We start from the raw sequence: 19,145 nt of genomic DNA, 5'->3' as shown, positions 1-19,145 counted from the left end.
GCCCTCACAGTCCCTTGACCTAAACATCATTGAAAATCTGTGGCTAGATCTTAAAAGAGCAGTGCATGCAAGACAGCCTAAGAAACTTGTAGAACTGGAAGCCTTTTTCTCAAGAATAGTGTTCATCCCTTCAGTACAGATCCTGTGACTTGTAGAATCTACGCCCGGGGACATTTAAGCTGATTTGGTGGCATGTGGTGGCCTCATGTCTTACTAAAACACTCTGTACTTTAATTTGTCACCCACATTTATTTATACAGCATATAAACATGACATATGAGTCTCGCATTTCGTATGTTGAGTGCCCTTGCACTGAGCGTCTATGGTTTATTTCTCCCTAAATTTGCTTTTCCTCTTACTTGTCTTGCTAAAAATTAATAATCCGTAGCTATTTAATTAAGTCATTTAAAAAAATATTCCATGGAGGAAAAGAATCTGAGCCATTGCAATTATAAGGTTCTAAGGTTCTCGGATTCTTTGCAAAATGAGTTATTACATGCCAGTCAATAGACAGTACTGTGCAAATGTCTTAGGCACATGTAATGGAAAGCTGCAGAAAAAAAAATGGCTTAAAAATAATGAAATGTTTGAACATTTTTTTAAAACTATAAACAGCAGTAAGCCATAATAAATGAAACAAAGTCAACATTTGATGTGAGACGACCCTTTGCTATATTTAAAAAAAAAAAAACAAAAAAAGCCACCCACACACAATACAACCCACACAGTCTCAGGTACAATTAGTGCAGTTTTATAAGGAAATGATTCGATAATGTAGAAATCATAAAATAGAAATCTATAACAAAAAGTTTGCGTTAAACAAAAGGGTGCCCAAAGCCCAGCGCACACGGGCAACTTCTTGTCGCAAGCGTATTGTGATTTTTGGACGCAAGTTTCCCCTCTCAGGTAGCTGCGTGTGCACGTTATCTGCGACCAGTGGGCGATTTGGGGAGGGGGATGCAAGTCACGTGGAAATCACGTGACTAATTCGCAAGCAGGGATTGGCTTAGCCTTTGGAGATGATCGCTTCTTTATTGCAAAGACACGCACACATGGTGATATCTCTGCAACAAGTCAGCAACTGGAGATTTTTTGTCGCAGAATATCAAGCTTGTTTGATACCTGCAATCTGTCGCAAGCAAATAAATAAATAAATAAATAAATATTTGCGGTCGCAAATATCCGCACACGAAGCAATTTTTCGCTTGTGTCAAAAAGTTGCACGACCAAGCGACGGAAAATCGCCCAGGTGCTTAAGACTTTTGCACAGTACAATACAGGAGATGTTTTCAGTCAAAATACTGCAAACCTATACGGCTATTTGATTTCATAAAATTGGTGAAATTTAGTTCCCTCTGAAATTTGGTCATTGTGATATGTTTATTTCTGCAATATCTCAAAAACAGGCCATTCTGTGGCTGGGAAGTTATTTAAGTTGAAGGGATTCCCTAGCAACTACTGTGCATGAAACCGCTCACTTCACGCAGTCATACAGACAAACGAAGTCCAGTGTGCATATGTGCACGCTTACCTTAGGCTGCTTCTTCTTTTGGGGTTTATGGCAGCTGGCATCCAGTGTTGCATTACTGCCATCTACAGGTTTACCTTGACCATGCACTGACAGTTACATCATTGTCACTAAACGGACAGCTGATCACACTGAGGTGCTCGCTGACCACCGATATTTATTAGCTTGGTCCTGAGTTTCCTTCGCAAAATAACGTCTTTTCTTCTCACTTTCCATTACTGTAGTCGGTCTTTCACATTTCATTCGCGTCCTCCATTGTTCTCTCCTGTTTCAAATTTGTATCCCACAATGCCTTGCGCGAACAGGGAAAGCCCACCACGCGATGCATGATGTAGTATCTTGCATCGCATCATGGTAAAGCAGGAAAAAGTAGCAGAGAATTTAGGGCCACACAGCCCTAAATTCATTAATTGTTCTACTTTTTTTTTAAATCGAATAAAATTGGAAGTCTGTGATTCAAATTCAGTAGCTTTCAGTCCACTAAACAAAAATAATTGGGCATCAGGGAAAATTATTTTTATAACCTACACTTGAAAAATCTGAAAGGCAGTCTACCTTTAATATAAAAAAGTTGAAAACATTGACCTTATTGAGCATCAAAATGTTAAGCCTTAATATCTTAAAATCAAAAATTCCAAGGTCTCAAGCTGTTCATTAAATTCCCCTCTCTGTTTCTTACCATCTTCTGGATCCACGATCTTCACTGTAGCCACTGCTGGTGACTCCAGTACTCCCATAACTGGCTCCAACAGAATGATGTTGAAGGTCTCAGACTGCTCATACTTCCCATCTGAAAGGATCTTGATCCTCCATGTAGCTGTACTCTGGCCTGGGTTAAACTGCACCTGCTTCTGAAATGTCCCCCCAAAGTCCTTCTCCTTCTCAGCACTGCCATCCAAAGTACCAATTCCTTCAAAAGAAAGGAGAGAAATGGAGAACGTGAGGGAAGGTTTGCCCCATATTTTAGCTTTATGAAGCTTGTGCAGAGGAAAAGATGGCAATGATTTTTCTTCCATTAGGAGGACCCAAGCCATAAACATCTTACTAAATATAAGGTTAATGGTGAGGTCATACTTCCTTGTGGAAAAAACGCCCTTAATGTAGACAAGAGCACTGCTCCTTCTCCAAGTTAAATTTTCATGACAATAGCGGTCACATCGCTTCTTGTGATTCTTCAAAATTAAATGTTACAGTATGGAACAGAATTCATGTCACACTGAAAGACAATCATTGCAAAAATAAAAAAAAGTCAAATGTAATGCACATTCCTTGAAAACAATGCATTTAAAGAATGAAATGAGCACATTACTTTGAAATACCATCAACTATATGCACCTATATTGTATTCCACTCCTTTAAGTTACAAAATGCTAAATACGTCATTGCCTTCCTTCAAATAAATGTGGTCATTTTCATTGTATTTCAAATCAAAATAGTGCTGATTTGTGCCACGAAAAGCAATAACTGTCAAATCACAAGTCCTCTATGAAACCTGGCTTTACAGACAGACACCTAATTGATCTTTGATTCCTGTCATGAAGCCCATTAGTGTTTGTACATCTTAGCAACTTTCAGGTGAAACAATCTACCCATTTTCTAGCTCATTTTCTCTTGTAAAATCATAAGACAAATGTTTCAGGGTCACAGAGTATTATACATACAAGCCACTTTTTCCATGGAATAAAAACATGTACTCTATTCCCTTCTAGTGGGTTTACTGATAGCATGTAATATTATCATATCGCTTATCCTCCATGTATTACGCCGCTCTCCCCAATGGAGAATGAGCATGCAATATTGTTATTATATTGCACGTTGTCAAGACAACACAACGCCACACATCAGAGCTCATGCAAAGATCCAATGACAAAAAACTTTTCTGCTGTGCATACACACAGTCATTTCTTTGTTGGCCGGGAAAGAGAGAAGACGAGGCTAATCCAGTGCTACCGATCGGATTAGCTATGATGTAATTAAGCACTAAAAAAATTAACTAAAAAACTGAAACCGAAGATGCACTGAACACTTGAAAGGCTACCAAAACTTCATTAGGTATTCTTCACGCATATTTACAAGAGAAAAACATACCAACAGACATTAAAAAAACCTGGAAAAGAGACATGTCAGAGATGTAAAACTTTCACGCTAGCGAGTGACTACGAGTTTGTATACAAACATGGCTGCGAGGTTCGCTTCATTAAAAGCAGAAGATTTAAAGAGAAAGATGTGCTGGACACCCAAAAGGCTACCAAAATTTTCACTGGATATTCTTCATGCATGTTTACAAAAGAAAAACATACCAACGGACACTGAAAAACTGGAAAAGAGACACGTCGGAGATGTAAAACTTCCACGGTAGCAAATGACTGACAGTTTGTACAAAAACATGGCCGAGAGGTTTGCTTCAATAAAAGCGGAAGATTTAGAGAGAATTTTGAAAGAGAAAGATGCAACTTCACTGGATATTCTTCATGTATATTTACAAGAGAAAAACATACCAACGGACATCGAAAAACTGGAAAAGAGAGCAATAGTGGAAATATTGTCAAAGTTCTATCTGGAGGTGAGGAAACGTGACGGAGACTTTTACAAGAGGACGTCACTCATGGACTTCACTCAGCAAAGCCCTTTTGTTTTGAACAACTGCAATGTAACAATTAACTTCGACCAAAAGTAACTTTGAACTTGAACTGCAAAACTGTATATAGCTTGTATACAAGTTGGGTTGTTATTCAGACTTTTTGGACTTGTACCATTTTTATTGTTAGAACTTTGATTTTGTATATTGGATTGACAGAACATTGAATTATTTTCGATCAGAATCAGCATTCAATATTGGTAAGTTACACCCCCCCCCCCTTCTTAACTTTTTGTAAAATGTATAATTGTTCCATCGAATGTGTGTAGTATAATAATAATAATAATAATAATAATAATAATAGCTGTTGGGCGGCACGGTGGTGTAGTGGTTAGTGCTGTCGCCTCACAGCAAGAAGGTCCGGGTTCGAGCCCCGTGGCCAGTGAGGGCCTTTCTGTGTGGAGTTTGCATGTTCTCCCAGTGTCCGCGTGGGTTTCCTCCGGGTGCTCCGGTTTCCCCCACAGTCCAAAGACATGCAGGTTAGGTTAACTGGTGACTCTAAATTGACCGTAGGTGTGAATGTGAGTGGTTGTCTATGTGTCAGCCCTGTGATGACCATTCTTATATGCAAATCCATCAACAGTAGTTTGTTTTTCCTTCAAAAAGAGATGAAGTGACTAAAATGCCACAATGGTCTTTCTTTTCATTTTGACATGCTTTCTACAAGCCTCTATTGTAAGGTTATATCAATGCGCCTTGAGTTTTTGTCCATGTTATACAAAGCTCTGATGTTATAAACATGTTTAAATGGTGACTTGGGGAAAATGGAAGACCATCAATAAAGGTTATATTTCATCTCCATTCCTTAGAAATTGCTGTTTCACAAAATTTAAGATTGAAGCATAGGATCAGCCACTGTAGCTGGATTGGCTGAGATACAGTGACCCAATGTTTACTGGCACCCTTTGTAAAGATTTTTTTTTGGGGGGGGGGGGGGGGGGGGGTAATCCACCTTTTTGTGAAGAAGCTTCATCTCGCACTGAAAATAATTAGAAAAATCAAGCATTTACTTGAAATAAATTTATACAGATAAAACAAATCCCTCATCAAGAAATAATTGTTTTCAACAAAAAACACATGCACTACTATTACTGGCACCCCTACACTTAATACTTTGCACAACCTCCCTTTGCCAGTAAAACAGCACGGAGTCTTCTCCTATAACATTTTATAAGGTTGGAGATACAGAGCAGGGCATCTGAGACCATTCCTCTTTACACAATCTCTCCAGATCATCCAGGGTCCGAGTCCCTCTCTTGTGCTCTCTCATCTTCAGCTCAGGGGACTGAGCTAGCCATGGCAGAAGCATGATTCCTGAGTGTTTATTGCCAAAAAGCTCAATTTTTGTGACATCAGACCATAGAAAATGGTTCCAGCCAAAGTTGTAGTAGCGATTTGCAAACTTCAGGTGCTTAAATTTGTGGTTAACGGACAAAAAAGGCTTTTTTCTGGCATACCTTCCAAATAATCTGTTGGTGGCGTCTGAAGGTGTGGTTTTGGAAACCACACTGTATGCTGGGGCAAAATAAACTTGGATCCTCTTTCAGGCAAGTTTATAATAGTTCCAGTTGGTGTCCATTTTGCTTTTTTTATTATTGCCCTAACAGTAGAAATGAGCATTTTCAGGTGAGTAGCTATTTTTCCTGTAACCATTCCCTGACTTATGAAGGTCAATACACTTCTTCATTTGGTTTTTAGGTTCTCTTTTCCATGTTGACGGATGACTAAGAGAATTTAGCCTCTGTGTCATCTCATATTTGCACCCAGTTAATCAGGAAATCATGAATTACAGCTTGAAAGTTCCTACACACTCCAATCAACTCAACAATGTACAAGTTAAATGGGAAATGTGCCTCAGTTACATTGTGATTACTATAATTTCCAGCGGTGTGAATAATAGTGATGTGTTTTCATTGAAAATAATTAATTATTTCTTGATGAGGGATTTGTTTTTCCTCTGAACGGATTTATTTCAATTAAAGGTTGGACGTTTCTCATTTATTCAGTGAGAGATGAAGCAACTTCACCAAAAGGTGGATTTTTTCTAACCCTTTTTACTAATCTTTGTAAGGGGGGGGGGGGGCCAATAATCATGGAGAGCACTGCATAAGGAACCTGGTAGTTCTTAGATTTAAACTGTGATGGTCTGCTGGCCTTGTCTGTGTTTGTTTTGCTTTGTGTGTGTATGTGTTCCTTGTAGGCGTGGCTGCAGACCATCCCGGGAATTGGCGACACCTGGGCCCAGTGTCGCCACGTCCTTAAAACCACTTTTTCCCCGTTTCCTGTGGGAGCTTCTTTTGTTTTCTTTCCTTTTGTGTTTCTTTTTTTTTGTATGTAACACGCACAAGCTCATTGTTCACGCATTTCACTTTGTTGATTTTTCTTGTATTTTGTTATTATAATAAATTAATTATTATTTGAACTTTACCCCTGTGTCCTCCTCTTTGTCATGGTTTGAGCCAAGCCGTGACAAAACGCACAACTTTCTTTCTAGTCCCAATCATAAAACCTTAACCACTAACCCTGAAATGATGCCTAATAAAGGATGGCTGTCATTCTAGAATATGTAGTCATTCTGGCTGCAATAAGACGTGCTGAAAGTTGAAGGTTTGGTAATGACAGAATATAAAACATGTACAATATAGTAACTGCGACTTGTCAAGGAGTGATGAATAAGTCTTGAATGCTCCTCCCATTGGGGCAATCTGTGGTGAATCTGCCATAAAGTGTTTGATCAGAATCACTTCAAGCACAAGGCCTGGCAGGGTCCCTTCTGTCAGAGCCTCCCAAACAGCTGGGTGGAATTAAATTTCTTCAGGATACAAGCTTAATTCAGGCCTATGGCCCAGAAATCCTCTAGGTGCAATGTGTCAGACAGTGTAATGTTAAAAATTAGAGTGCATGCCACTTTATATTTAAAACCAGACGGCCTTTCGATTTCATAAAATCAGTGAAATTTAGTTCCCTCTGAAATTTGGTCATTGTGATATGTTTATTTCTGTAATATCTAAAAGCCAGGCCATTCTGTGGCTGGGAAGTTATTTAATTTGAGGGAATTCCTTAGCAAATAATGTGCATGAAATCGCTCACTTTGTGCAGTCAAGCAGACAGACGAAGTCCGGTGTGCGCATGCGCAGGTTTACCTTTGTCGTCTTTTGGGTTTTACGGCAGCTGGCATCCAGTGTTGCATTACTGCCATCTACAGGTTTACCTTGACCATGCACTGACAGTTGCATCATTCTGTCGCTAAATGAACAGCTGATCACACCGAGTTGCTCGCTGACCTCCAATATTTATTTATTAGTTTGGTCCTGCTTTTCCTTTCCTTCGCAACATAACATCTTTTCTTTTCTCTTTCCGTTACTGTAGTCAGTCTTTCACGTTTCATTCGCGTCCTCCATTTTCCTCTCCTGTTTCAAATTTCTATCCCACAATGGCTTACACAAACAGGGAAAACCCACCACGTGATGAATGCCGTGTCTTGAATTGGGCCATGGTGAAGCAAGAAAAAAATAGCGTCGAATTTAGGGCCACGTGGCTCAAAATTCATTAATTGTTCTATGAAAAAAAAAAAACAAGTCTGTGATTCGAATTCAGTAGCTTTCGGTCCACTAAAGAAAAATAACTGGGTGTCGGGGAAAATTCTTTTTATGACCTAAACTTGAAAAATCTGAAAGGCAGTCTAGCTTTAACTTTAATATAGGTCATTTTTAAAACTAAAATCTTATAGGTCCAGTCTAATACGAGCAAATTTGAAAGGAGAAGCCATTTTAGGAGAGGTCATATAAAACACTGAAAATATTATTTAAGAACACCATTAGAAAGAGAAGAGAGAGAGAGAGAGAGAGAGAGAGAGAGAGAGAGAGAGAGAGAGAAGATTTTAACTAGAAATAATGCTGAAGATAAACAGTCTGATTCGCCAATGGAGCACTTGCATGTGACGTCACAGCCGATCCAGATTGTGACAGACGCCATCTTGTAGGTCAAAGGCCATATTCCGCCTTCTACTTCTGCTTTTACTTCTACCTTTTCTTCTGGAAAACCCTACTATATACAATTCTACTACAATGGCTGCGGCTACAAGCTCTCCCTACCTGTGCACGTTTTTTATGTTTTTTGTGTGTATTTTTGCGTGTTGTTCGTCTGTACCGGACTTCAAGATCCACTACAACCGTATGGACTTACTGGACATTGGTTTCCAGCAGAAAATGACGGTTTGTAGCGATTTCCATCGCATGCACAACATTCCGGACGAGAAAGTGAGACCAGCGGGGTCTCCGTGGATTGTTATCGGAAGCAAAGCGAAGGAGGCGGCGTCGGGAGAGGAAGCAAAAGCGAGGCTGCAGAGCCAGCCTGTTGACTAAGCTCAGAAAACAGCCACTCAAATCTCCACTGCCAAGCCTCTACCTCTCCAACGCCAGATCCATATAAACAAGACGGACGATTTGGAATTACAGCTGGAATTACCTTATTCTATTCTATAATCGGCTGGTCAGTGCTATACTCAATACTTAAGTGACTTACAAAAAAAAAAAAAAAACCTTAAGTGACTTACCCATCCAATGAGGATTCTTGTTTACAAGATGCCACATCTGAGTCGCTGACAAATCCTGAATTTCTGTAGAGATAACTGTCCAGAGATTTATAAGCACGCAGTGCTTCACCACTGAACAGCGAGGGAAAGTTAATGAGGTAATTATACACGTCTGGGTATTCCGCTGGCAGTTCAAAATCCGGTCGTGAAAACTCCATCCGGTAAGCCATAAGAGTCACTAATCTGTAGATCGTTTATTTTAGACATATATCTAGTTATCTGTTCATTAGAAAAATGAGCCGTGTAGTCCGTCGGTTGAAATTGATCCATTCTGTACACGAGTGCAGCAGTATTCAGCGGTGTTTTTGACTGACAAGATGGCGGTTGTGTACTTTCCGGTCACGTGACTGCAAGATCTCTATACCGTGGATAAGAAGAGTGTTAGTGGAGACTAAAACAGCTGGTTTAGGATCAGTTCATTCTCACCATATGATTATATTCCTGTAGGAAATAAATAAATAAATAAATAAATAAATAAATAAAAGTTTGCTCCAAGATTCTTTTTCTGAGTGGTTTGATAAATAAGCACCATGTTCTGAATTTTGTCTCCAGGCAGTATAAGACTCGTTTCATATTCAACCTCTACTCCGTCCTCTGTGCATCCTTAACAATAGATGAAACATAATGGAAAGAATCTTCAGAGGGAAGCTGTGAGATAGAGAAGCAAATATAAAGAAAAAAGAATAGCTTCACTTTCAATGCTCTCTTTTGAACAACAGGAGGGCTTTTCTGTGCACCAAGAGTGTAATATGTGGAGAAGAAGTGAAGAGGCAGAGAAGAGGAACACCGCAGGAGAGGAGTGGAAGGGAATAGGCATATGTGCTGGGGAAAGCAGAACAGCGTGAAGAGCTGCACAAGTGAACCTTCGTCTACCGATTCGTTTTTCAGTAGCTTTTAACAATTTGAAGGCGGACACGCTTGGCAAAGATATCGATTCACGTAGCAACTTTCTCAAAGACATATTTCCTTTAAGTAACCAGATGAAGAAGGCACCAACAACAAGTTTAGTCCTTCTTGGAGCTAATTTGTATGCCTGAGATACCTTTAAAATGCACTTCAAACAGTAAGCAAGCAAATGATGAAAAAGTATTTCAGACAGCCAACCTTGCTGTGACCTTGACTCTGTCTGGATCAATTCCAAAATCGAAATCAGCTCATCTGCACAGACAACCCATTTAAAAAAAAAAAAAGAATAAAAAAAAAATTAATTACTCAATATGGTCATTCTCATCTGAGCTCTTGCATCAACAAAATGATTCTGCCTGATTCTCAATGGGGTTTCTCCCCCATTCGGTGTAAAATCGAGTAACAAAATCCCAGATCTGCTGTGCTATGGTGTCAGCAGAACTGAATCTGAATTTGTAATGCTTGAGAGGAGCAAAAAAACAAAAAATAAGAGTCATCAGATGACGACGTATCCCCCCGGCCCCCACATGAAACCCCACTCCAAATTTTCCTAAGCTGAACTGGTTGCCATTGAAGTGCAGAAAAAATAATCACAGAAATCCCAAAATGTCAAAAGGCACAACTCTTCAAGGCACTTAACATAAATGTCAGGTTTCGTGGAAAAAAAAAATCCTAATAGTTTTTGAGTTATGCTCCGGAAACTAAGGTGTTGACAGACAGACAGCTATATCTGATGGGGGATCATCATCATTTGTATGAGTGGGTTTGAGGTCAGAACTCTGTGCAGGCCAGTTCTTCCACAGCAACCTTGGCAAAGCATGTCTTTATAAACCTTTGTGCACAGGGCCTAGTCATGCTGGAACAGGTTTGGACCCCTTAGCTACAGTAAAAGGAAGCCATAATGCCATTCAAGGTGCCATTAACCCTTTGATGCAAAACATGGGTCAAAAGTGACCCGGCTGAGTTTTTATCTTCTATATCTTTGCAATAAATTAATTCCATCATTCAGTATTCAAGGTATTCCTCAATTAACTTGTTTTTGATCATCATACATCCTTATTTTATTTTTTCCTTTCTTACTTTTTGAATAAAAACCCTTTTTGTATCACTACCCTTCTAATGCACAACATGGGTCAAAAACGACCTGCATTCATTTTCCAGGTTATTTCATGCATGGCTGAGTGTTTCTATGATATACTTTTCAAATAAATTCATTTTGTCATTTACTTTTCCAAATATGCAGTAAATATCTTGTTTTTGTTTAGCACAAATCATCATTTTTATTTTTCCTTTCTTAAGTTATGAACAAGCACAGCTTTTGTAATTCTACATCAAGTTTACACACATGGGTCAGAAACGACCCGCATGCATTTACTCCAGCGTTTGGTGGGAACTGTGAATTGTGCTTGTGTCAGACATTTCACAGCTCAGCACAGCGCCCTTTGCCCATCTAATGCATGTAAGTAATGTTTTTCAATTGTTCTAACATTACCTTAGAAAAAAATTGATTATGTTTAGGTTACCTTGAGATTGAGTAGATTACTTGTCAGAAAGTTACAAGTAATTACTACAGTGGGGCAAAAAAGTATTTAGTCAGTCACCAATTGTGCAAGTTCTCCCACTTAAAAAGATGAGAGAGGCCTGCAATTTTCATCATAGGTATACTTCAACTTTGAGAGACAAAATGGGGAGAAAGAATCCAGGAAATCACATTGTAGGATTTTTAAAGAATTTATTTGCAAATTATGGTGGAAAATAAGTATTTGGTCAATAACAAAAGTTCATCTCAATACTTTGTTATATACCCTTTGTTGGCAATGACAGAGGTCAAACGTTTTCTGTAAGTCTTCACAAGGTTTTCACACACTGTTGCTGGTATTTTGGCCCATTCCTCCATGCAGATCTCCTCTAGAGCAGTGATGTTTTGGGGCTGTCGCTGGGCAACACAGACTTTCAACTCCCTCCAAAGATTTTCTATGGGGTTGAGATCTGGAGACTGGCTAGGCCACTCCAGGACCTTGAAATGCTTCTTATGAAGCCACTCCTTTGTTGCCCAGGCGGTGTGTTTGGGATCATTGTCATGCTGAAAGACCCAGCCACGTTTCATCTTCAATGCCCTTGCTGATGGAAGGAGGTTTTCACTCAAAATCTCACGATACATGGCCCCATTCATTCTTTCCTTTACACGGATCAGTCGTCCTGGTCCCTTTGCAGAAAAACAGCCCCAAAGCATGATGCTTCCACCCCCATGCTTCACAGTAGGTATGGTGTTCTTTGGATGCAACTCAGCATTCTGTTAGGGTTTTGCTGGGATTCGAACCTGGTTCGTTGGTGTGATAATCCAGCAAACCCCCACTAGGCCACCAGGGGGATGACTCAAATGCAGAGGCGTGAGGCGGAAGTAGAAAAAGAATCAAAAGGTTTATTTAAACTATATACACTATATACAGGGCAAAACAAAAGACAAAAAAAAACCAAAGAGTATAATCCAAAAGAAAAGCAAAGTGCAAAAATACAAAAGCTAAGAAGATCAAAAAACACAGTACAAAGGAAACTGGAGATAAACATAACAGCACAAAGACTCCGTGACAAGAGGACTGAACTCAGGGGTATAAATAGACAAACTAATTAAGGACACAGGTGAAGATAATTAGGCAATTAACACAAACACAAGACACAGGAACAGTGGCGGCCTCTAGAGGCCAAAATAAACACGACATGAAAAGGAAATAACAGCGGCCACTAGAGGCCAAAACAGTCCTAGTCCTAACAGGACCCCCCCCTCTAGGAGCGTCTCCTGACGTTCCCAGGGCGATCCGGATGGGCCGAATGGAAGTCCCGACATAGTTCTTTATCAAGGACATCCCGAGCAGGAACCCAGCAGCGCTCCTCAGGACCATAGCCCTCCCAGTCCACCAGATATTGCAACCCGCCGCGGACCCGGCGGGAGTCAAGCAGGCGATTCACAGTGAACACAGTCTGCCCCTGGAAGATGCGGGGGGGTGGGGGGTTCCTAGGGGCAGGGGCATACGTAGACGTCAGTACGGGCCGTAACAGGGAAACATGGAAAGTGGGGTTGATCCTCAGAGTCCGGGGCAACTGGAGCCGGTAGGAGACAGGGTTCACCCTGCGCACCACCTTGAAGGGGCCAATGTAGCGAGGAGCAAGCTTGCGGTTCTCCACCCGCAGTGGAAGGTCCTTAGTGGACAGCCAAACACACTGCCCAGGGCGGAAAGCGTGTGCAGGTCTTCTATGGCGGTTGGCCTGAGTCTGGTTGGTTCTGGAGGTCTGTATGAGGGTCTTCCTGACCTTGCTCCAGGTCTTGCGACACCGTCTCACATATTGGTTGACCGAGGGCACCCCCGCGTCCTCCTCCTGGTCCGGGAACAGAGGTGGCTGGAACCCGAATTGGCACTGGAATGGCGACAGCTTGGTGGCCGATGACTGCAGGGTGTTGTGGGCGTACTCCGCCCATGGCAGCCAGGTGCTCCACGATGTCGGGTTATCCATAGCCAGGCCTCGCAGGGTGGTTTCCAGGTCCTGGTTGAGCCTCTCCGTCTGACCATTGGACTGTGGGTGAAACCCAGAGGAGAGGCTGGCAGTGGCTCCGATGACCTTGCAGAACCCGTGCCACACTCGGGAGGAGAACTGGGGCCCTCGGTCTGAGACGATGTCCTGTGGAAGACCAAAGACTCGGAAGACATGATTAAACAAAAGTTTCGCAGTTTCAAGAGCAGAGGGGAGTTTGCACAGTGGTATGAAGCGGCAGGCCTTGGAGAATCTGTCAACTAAGACCAAAATGACCGTGTTACCTTGTGACTCAGGGAGACCCGTGATAAAGTCGACTGCCACGTGGGACCAGGGACGCCGGGGAATGGTCAGAGGATGCAGGAGACCCTGGGGACGCTGTCGTGGGTTCTTGGTTCTGGTGCAAACCTCACAGGACAGGACAAATGACCTTACTTCCTTCTCCATGTTAGGCCACCAGAAGCGTCTTTTCAGGAAGTCCAGGGTCCTCCGAGCTCCCGGGTGGGCGGTGAGAGGGGAAGAGTGACCCCACTGGAGAACCTTGGCCCGGGCTTGATGTGGGACGTACAAGAGGCCTGGTGGCCCCGTCCCAGGACCGGGGTCCTGGCGTTGGGCTCGTCGGACAGCCTCCTCAATACCCCAGCGGACAGGGGCCACAATCCGGGACACAGGGATAATAGGCCCGACTTCATTCTCCCTGTTAGTGGCAGAGAACAGTCTGGACAGTGCGTCAGGTTTGGTGTTCTTGGAGCCGGGGCGGTATGAGAGGGTGAAGTCAAACCGACTGAAAAACAGGGCCCACCTAGCCTGTCGAGGGTTCAGTCTCTTGGCTTGCTGGAGGTACTCCAGGTTCTTGTGGTCAGTCCAAACCAGGAATGGATGTTGTGCTCCCTCCAGCCAGTGCCTCCACTCCTCAAGGGCCAGTTTGACCGCTAGCAGTTCTCGATCCCCCACATCGTACCGGGACTCAGCAGGACTCAGGCGGTGGGAGAAGTAAGCGCAGGGGTGCAGCTTTCCTTCCGAACGTTGAGAGAGCACCGCGCCGACGCCACTGTCCGAGGCGTCCACCTCCACGATGAATGGTTGGGAGGTGTCCGGGAGAACCAGAATGGGTGCCGTGCAGAAGCGGTCCTTGAGGTCTTTGAACGCTTTTTCTGCCTGAGGAGACCAGCCATAAGATCCACCTGTCCCTTTGGTGAGGTCTGACATGGGTGCTGCCACAGAACTGAAGTTCCTGATGAACTTGCGGTAGAAGTTAGCGAATCCTAAGAACCGCTGAACCTCCTTAACGGACTTGGGAGTAGGCCAATCCCGGACGGCCAGGGTCTTGGCAGGGTCCATTTGGAGTTGGCCTGTCCGTACAATAAATCCCAGAAAGGAGACCTCGGGAACATGAAATTCGCATTTCTGGGCCTTGGCGAACAGATTGTTCTGTAGCAGCCTCTGGAGAACCTGGCGGACATGGTGGCGGTGCTCCTGCACGGTCTTGGAAAAGATAAGGATGTCGTCGAGGTAGACAAAAACGTATAGGTTAATCATGTCCCTTAAGACGTCGTTGATTAGGGCCTGAAAAACAGCTGGTGCGTTGGTGAGTCCAAAGGGCATCACCTGGTATTCGTAGTGCCCAGACGGGGTGTTAAAGGCAGTCTTCCACTCGTCTCCCTGTCGGATACGGATGAGGTGGTATGCGTTCCGTAGGTCCAACTTGGTGAAGACGGTGGCGCCTTGGAGCAGGTCGAAAGCTGTGGACATCAGCGGAAGGGGATATCGGTTGCGCACAGTGATCTTATTCAGGCCCCTGTAATCAATACATGGTCGGAGCCCCCCATCCTTCTTGCCGACAAAGAAGAAGCCGGCTCCAGCAGGTGAAGTGGAGGGTCGAATAAACCCAGAGACCAGGGCATCTTTGAGGTATTCCTCCATGGCCTTGCGTTCTGGCTGAGAGAGTGAAAACAGTCTGCCACGAGGAGGGGTAGTCCCAGGGAGCAAGTCGATGGCACAGTCGTAGGCCCGGTGCGGAGGAAGAACGGCGGCCCTGCTCTTGCTGAATACCTCCTTGAGATCCCAGTACTCTGTGGGAACTTGAGATAACTCGGTGAGATCAGGGGGCTCGGCAGGAGACACAGGAGAGCTAGAGAGCAGACAAGAGGCATGGCATGCAGGGCCCCATTCCACAACCTGGCTTGTTACCCAGTCTATGCGAGGGTTGTGGCGAGTAAGCCAAGGAAGGCCTAGAATAACTGGGAACTCAGGTGAATGAATCAGGTGCAGGGATATTTCTTCCTTGTGACCTTGAGACTGGAGGAAAACTGGAGAAGTAACTTGGGTGACTCTTCCATCACCTAACGCTTGGCCATCGAGGGCAGACACAGACAGTGGGACTTCAAGAGGTGCAGTCGGAATATTGATGCTTTGGGCGAAGTGAATATCCATAAAGTTCCCAGCCGCCCCTGAGTCTATCAAAGCTTGACAAGAGTGGACAGACTCACCCCAGGAGATGGAGACCGGGATGTAGATTCCTTGGCCAGGGAGTCCGGGAGAGAGGGTAGGCCCCGTCACAACCCTCCCTCGGCTGGACGGGGCGGTCCTTTTCCCAAGAGTTCGGGACATGATGCTCGGAAGTGACCAGGCTTGCCACAGTAGATGCAGCACTTGTCCCTCCTTCTGCGCTCCCTCTCAGATGCGGAGAGGCGAGTACGACCCACTTGCATGGGTTCTGGACAGTCACTGAAGGAGGTAGACGGTCTCCAGGTAGAGGTAGGGAGGCTGGGGGGGCTCAAGGCTTGGTGGCGTTCTCTCATCCTGTTGTCCAGACGAATAGCATGTGAGATGAGGGTTTCGAGGTCACTTGGGCATCCAATAGAGGCCAGACCGTCCTTGATGGGGTCAGACAGACCATGGTGGAAGGCTGACACCAGGGCAGTCTCGTTCCATCCACTTACTGCTGCGAGTGTTCGGAACGAGATGGCGTAATCTGCGACGCTTCCTCCTTGCCGGATGGACATGAGCTTTCGGGCTGCGTCGGTACTGATGTCTGCCTGATCGAAGACCCGAAGCATCTCTTCAGAAAACAGCTGGAAATCAAAGCACTCAGGTCCCTGTCTTTGCCAGATAGCAGTAGCCCAGGCTCGCGCCTTACCAGCTAATAAGGTGATCACAAAGGCAATCTTGCGGCGATCCGTAGTGTAGGTGGTAGGCTGAAGCTCAAAGGTGAGTTGACACTGGGTAAGGAACTCTCGGCACTCACTGTGCTTGCCGTCATACCTCTGTGGTGCAGGAAGGCTGGGTTCGCGAGGTGAAGAAGGCAGCATTGCAGGAGGCACTGGAGCAGGAGTGGGAGCTGGATCAGGAGCAGGAACTGGATCAGGAGCAGGAGATGCAGGCAGAGATGTCAGCTGTGCCAGGGTTTTCCCAATTTGCTGAAGCAGCTCCTCGTGGCGAGCGAGGGCCTCACGTTGGCTGGTGAGCGTACGTCCATGAGCGTCCATGGTCGCTCCGAAGCGTGTCAAAGCTGCCATAATTCCCTGAAGGTTGGCCGGGTAGACAGTTGAAGCAGCCTCTGCTGAGTCGGTCATGACGGAGTCTTTCTGTTAGGGTTTTGCTGGGATTCGAACCTGGTTCGTTGGTGTGATAATCCAGCAAACCCCCACTAGGCCACCAGGGGGATGACTCAAATGCAGAGGCGTGAGGCGGAAGTAGAAAAAGAATCAAAAGGTTTATTTAAACTATATACACTATATACAGGGCAAAACAAAAGACAAAAAAAAACCAAAGAGTATAATCCAAAAGAAAAGCAAAGTGCAAAAATACAAAAGCTAAGAAGATCAAAAAACACAGTACAAAGGAAACTGGAGATAAACATAACAGCACAAAGACTCCGTGACAAGAGGACTGAACTCAGGGGTATAAATAGACAAACTAATTAAGGACACAGGTGAAGATAATTAGGCAATTAACACAAACACAAGACACAGGAACAGTGGCGGCCTCTAGAGGCCAAAATAAACACGACATGAAAAGGAAATAACAGCGGCCACTAGAGGCCAAAACAGTCCTAGTCCTAACACATTCTTTCTCCTCCAAACACGACAAGTTAAGTTTTTACCAAAAAAGTTCCATTTTGGTTTCATCTGACCATATGACATTCTCCCAATCCTCTTCTGGATCATCCAAATGCTCTCTAGCAAACTTCAGATGGGCCTGGACATGTACTGGCTTAAGCAGGGGGACACGTCTGGCACTGCAGGATTTGAGTCCCTGGCAGCGTAGTGTGTTACTGATGGTAGCCTTTGTTACTTTGGTCCCAGCTCTCTGCAGGTCATTCACTAGGTCCCCCCGTGTGGTTCTGGGATTTTTGCTCACCGTTCTTGTGATCATTTTGACCCCACGGGGTGAGATCTTGCGTGGAGCCCCAGATCGAGGGAGATTATCAGTGGTCTTGTATGTCTTCCATTTTCTAATAATTGCTCCCACAGTTGATTTCTTCACACCAAGCAGCTTACCTATTGCAGATTCAGTCTTCCCAGCCTGGTGCAGGTCTACAATTTTGCTTCTGGTGTCCTTTGACAGCTCTTTGGTCTTGGCCATAGTGGAGTTTGGAGTGTGACTGTTTGAGGTTGTGGACAGGTGTCTTTTATACTGATAAGTTCAAACAGGTGCTATTAATACAGGTAACGAGTGGAGGACAGAGGAGCCTCTTAAAGAAGAAGTTACAGGTCTGTGAGAGACAGAAATCTTGCTTGTTTGTAGGTGACCAAATACTTATTTTACTGAAGAATTTACCAATTAATTCATTAAAAATCCTACAATGTGATTTCCTGGATTCTTTCCCCCCATTCTGTCTCTCATAGTTGAAGTGTACCTATGATGAAAATTACAGGCCTCTCATCTTTTTAAGTGTGAGAACTTGCACAATTGGTGGCTGACTAAATACTTTTTTGCCCCACTATTAGCTACAGTGGTGCTTGAAAGTTTGTGAACCCCTTAGAATTTTCTATATTTCTGCATAAATATGACCTAAAACATCATCAGATTTTCACACAAGTCCTTAAAGTTGATAAAGAGAACCCAGTTAAACAAATGAGACAAAAATATTATACTTGGTCATTTATTTATTGAGGAAAATGATCCAATATTACATATCTGTGAGTGGCAAAAGTATGTGAACCTTTGCTTTCAGTATCTGTTGTGACCCCCTTGTGCAGCATTAACTGCAACTAAACATTTGCGGTAACTGTTGATCAGTCCTGCACACTGGCTTGGAAGAATTTTAGTCCATTCCTCTGTACAGAACAGCTTCAACTGTGGGATGTTGGTGGGTTTCCTCACATGAACTGCTCACTTCAGGTCCTCCCACAGCATTTCCATTGGATTAAGGTCAGGACTTTGACTTGGCCATTCCAAAACATTAACTTTATTCTTCTTTAACCATTCTTTGGTAGAACGACTTGTGTGCTTAGGGTTGTTGTCTTGCTGCATGATCCACCTTCTCTTGAGATTCACTTCATGGACAGATGTCATGACATTTTCCTTTAGAATTCACTGGTATAATTCAGAATTCATTGTTCCATCAATGATGGCAAGCTGTCCTGGCCCAGATGCAGCAAAACAGGCTCAAACCATGATACTACCACCACTATGTTTCACAGATGGGATAAGGTTCTTATGCTAGAATGCAGTGTTTTCCTTTCTTCAACCATAACGCTTCTCATTTAAACCAAAAAGTTCTATTTTGGTCTCATCCATCCACAAAACATTTTTCCAATAGCCTTCTGGCTTGTCCACATGATCTTTAGCAAACTGCAGATGAGCAGCAATGTTCTTTTTGGAGAGCAGTGGCTTTCTCCTTGCAACCCTGCAATGCACACCATTGTTGTTCAGTGTTCTCCTGATGGTGGACTCATGAACGTGAACATTACCCAATGTGAGAGAGGCCTTCAGTTGCTTAGAAG

At 43.7% G+C, this 19,145-nt stretch overlaps 1 protein-coding gene across 1 annotated transcript in view; it reads right to left on the bottom strand.

Annotated features, from left to right (window-relative positions):
* Nucleotides 1–19,145, bottom strand: part of frem2a (FRAS1 related extracellular matrix 2a) — a 239,449-nt gene that overhangs the window by 159,297 nt on the left and 61,007 nt on the right. Inside the window, exon 4 of the mRNA XM_060909268.1 lies at nt 2,208–2,438. Within this exon, the coding sequence (XP_060765251.1) occupies nt 2,208–2,438 (231 nt within the window). The remainder of the gene's footprint in view (nt 1–2,207; nt 2,439–19,145) is intronic.

The sequence above is a fragment of the Neoarius graeffei genome, chromosome 25 (assembly GCF_027579695.1).
Source record: "Neoarius graeffei isolate fNeoGra1 chromosome 25, fNeoGra1.pri, whole genome shotgun sequence".
Lineage (NCBI taxonomy): Eukaryota > Metazoa > Chordata > Actinopteri > Siluriformes > Ariidae > Neoarius > Neoarius graeffei.
The sequence above is the reverse complement of the archived record's forward strand: the minus strand, read 5'-3'. Positions and strand labels throughout refer to the sequence as shown.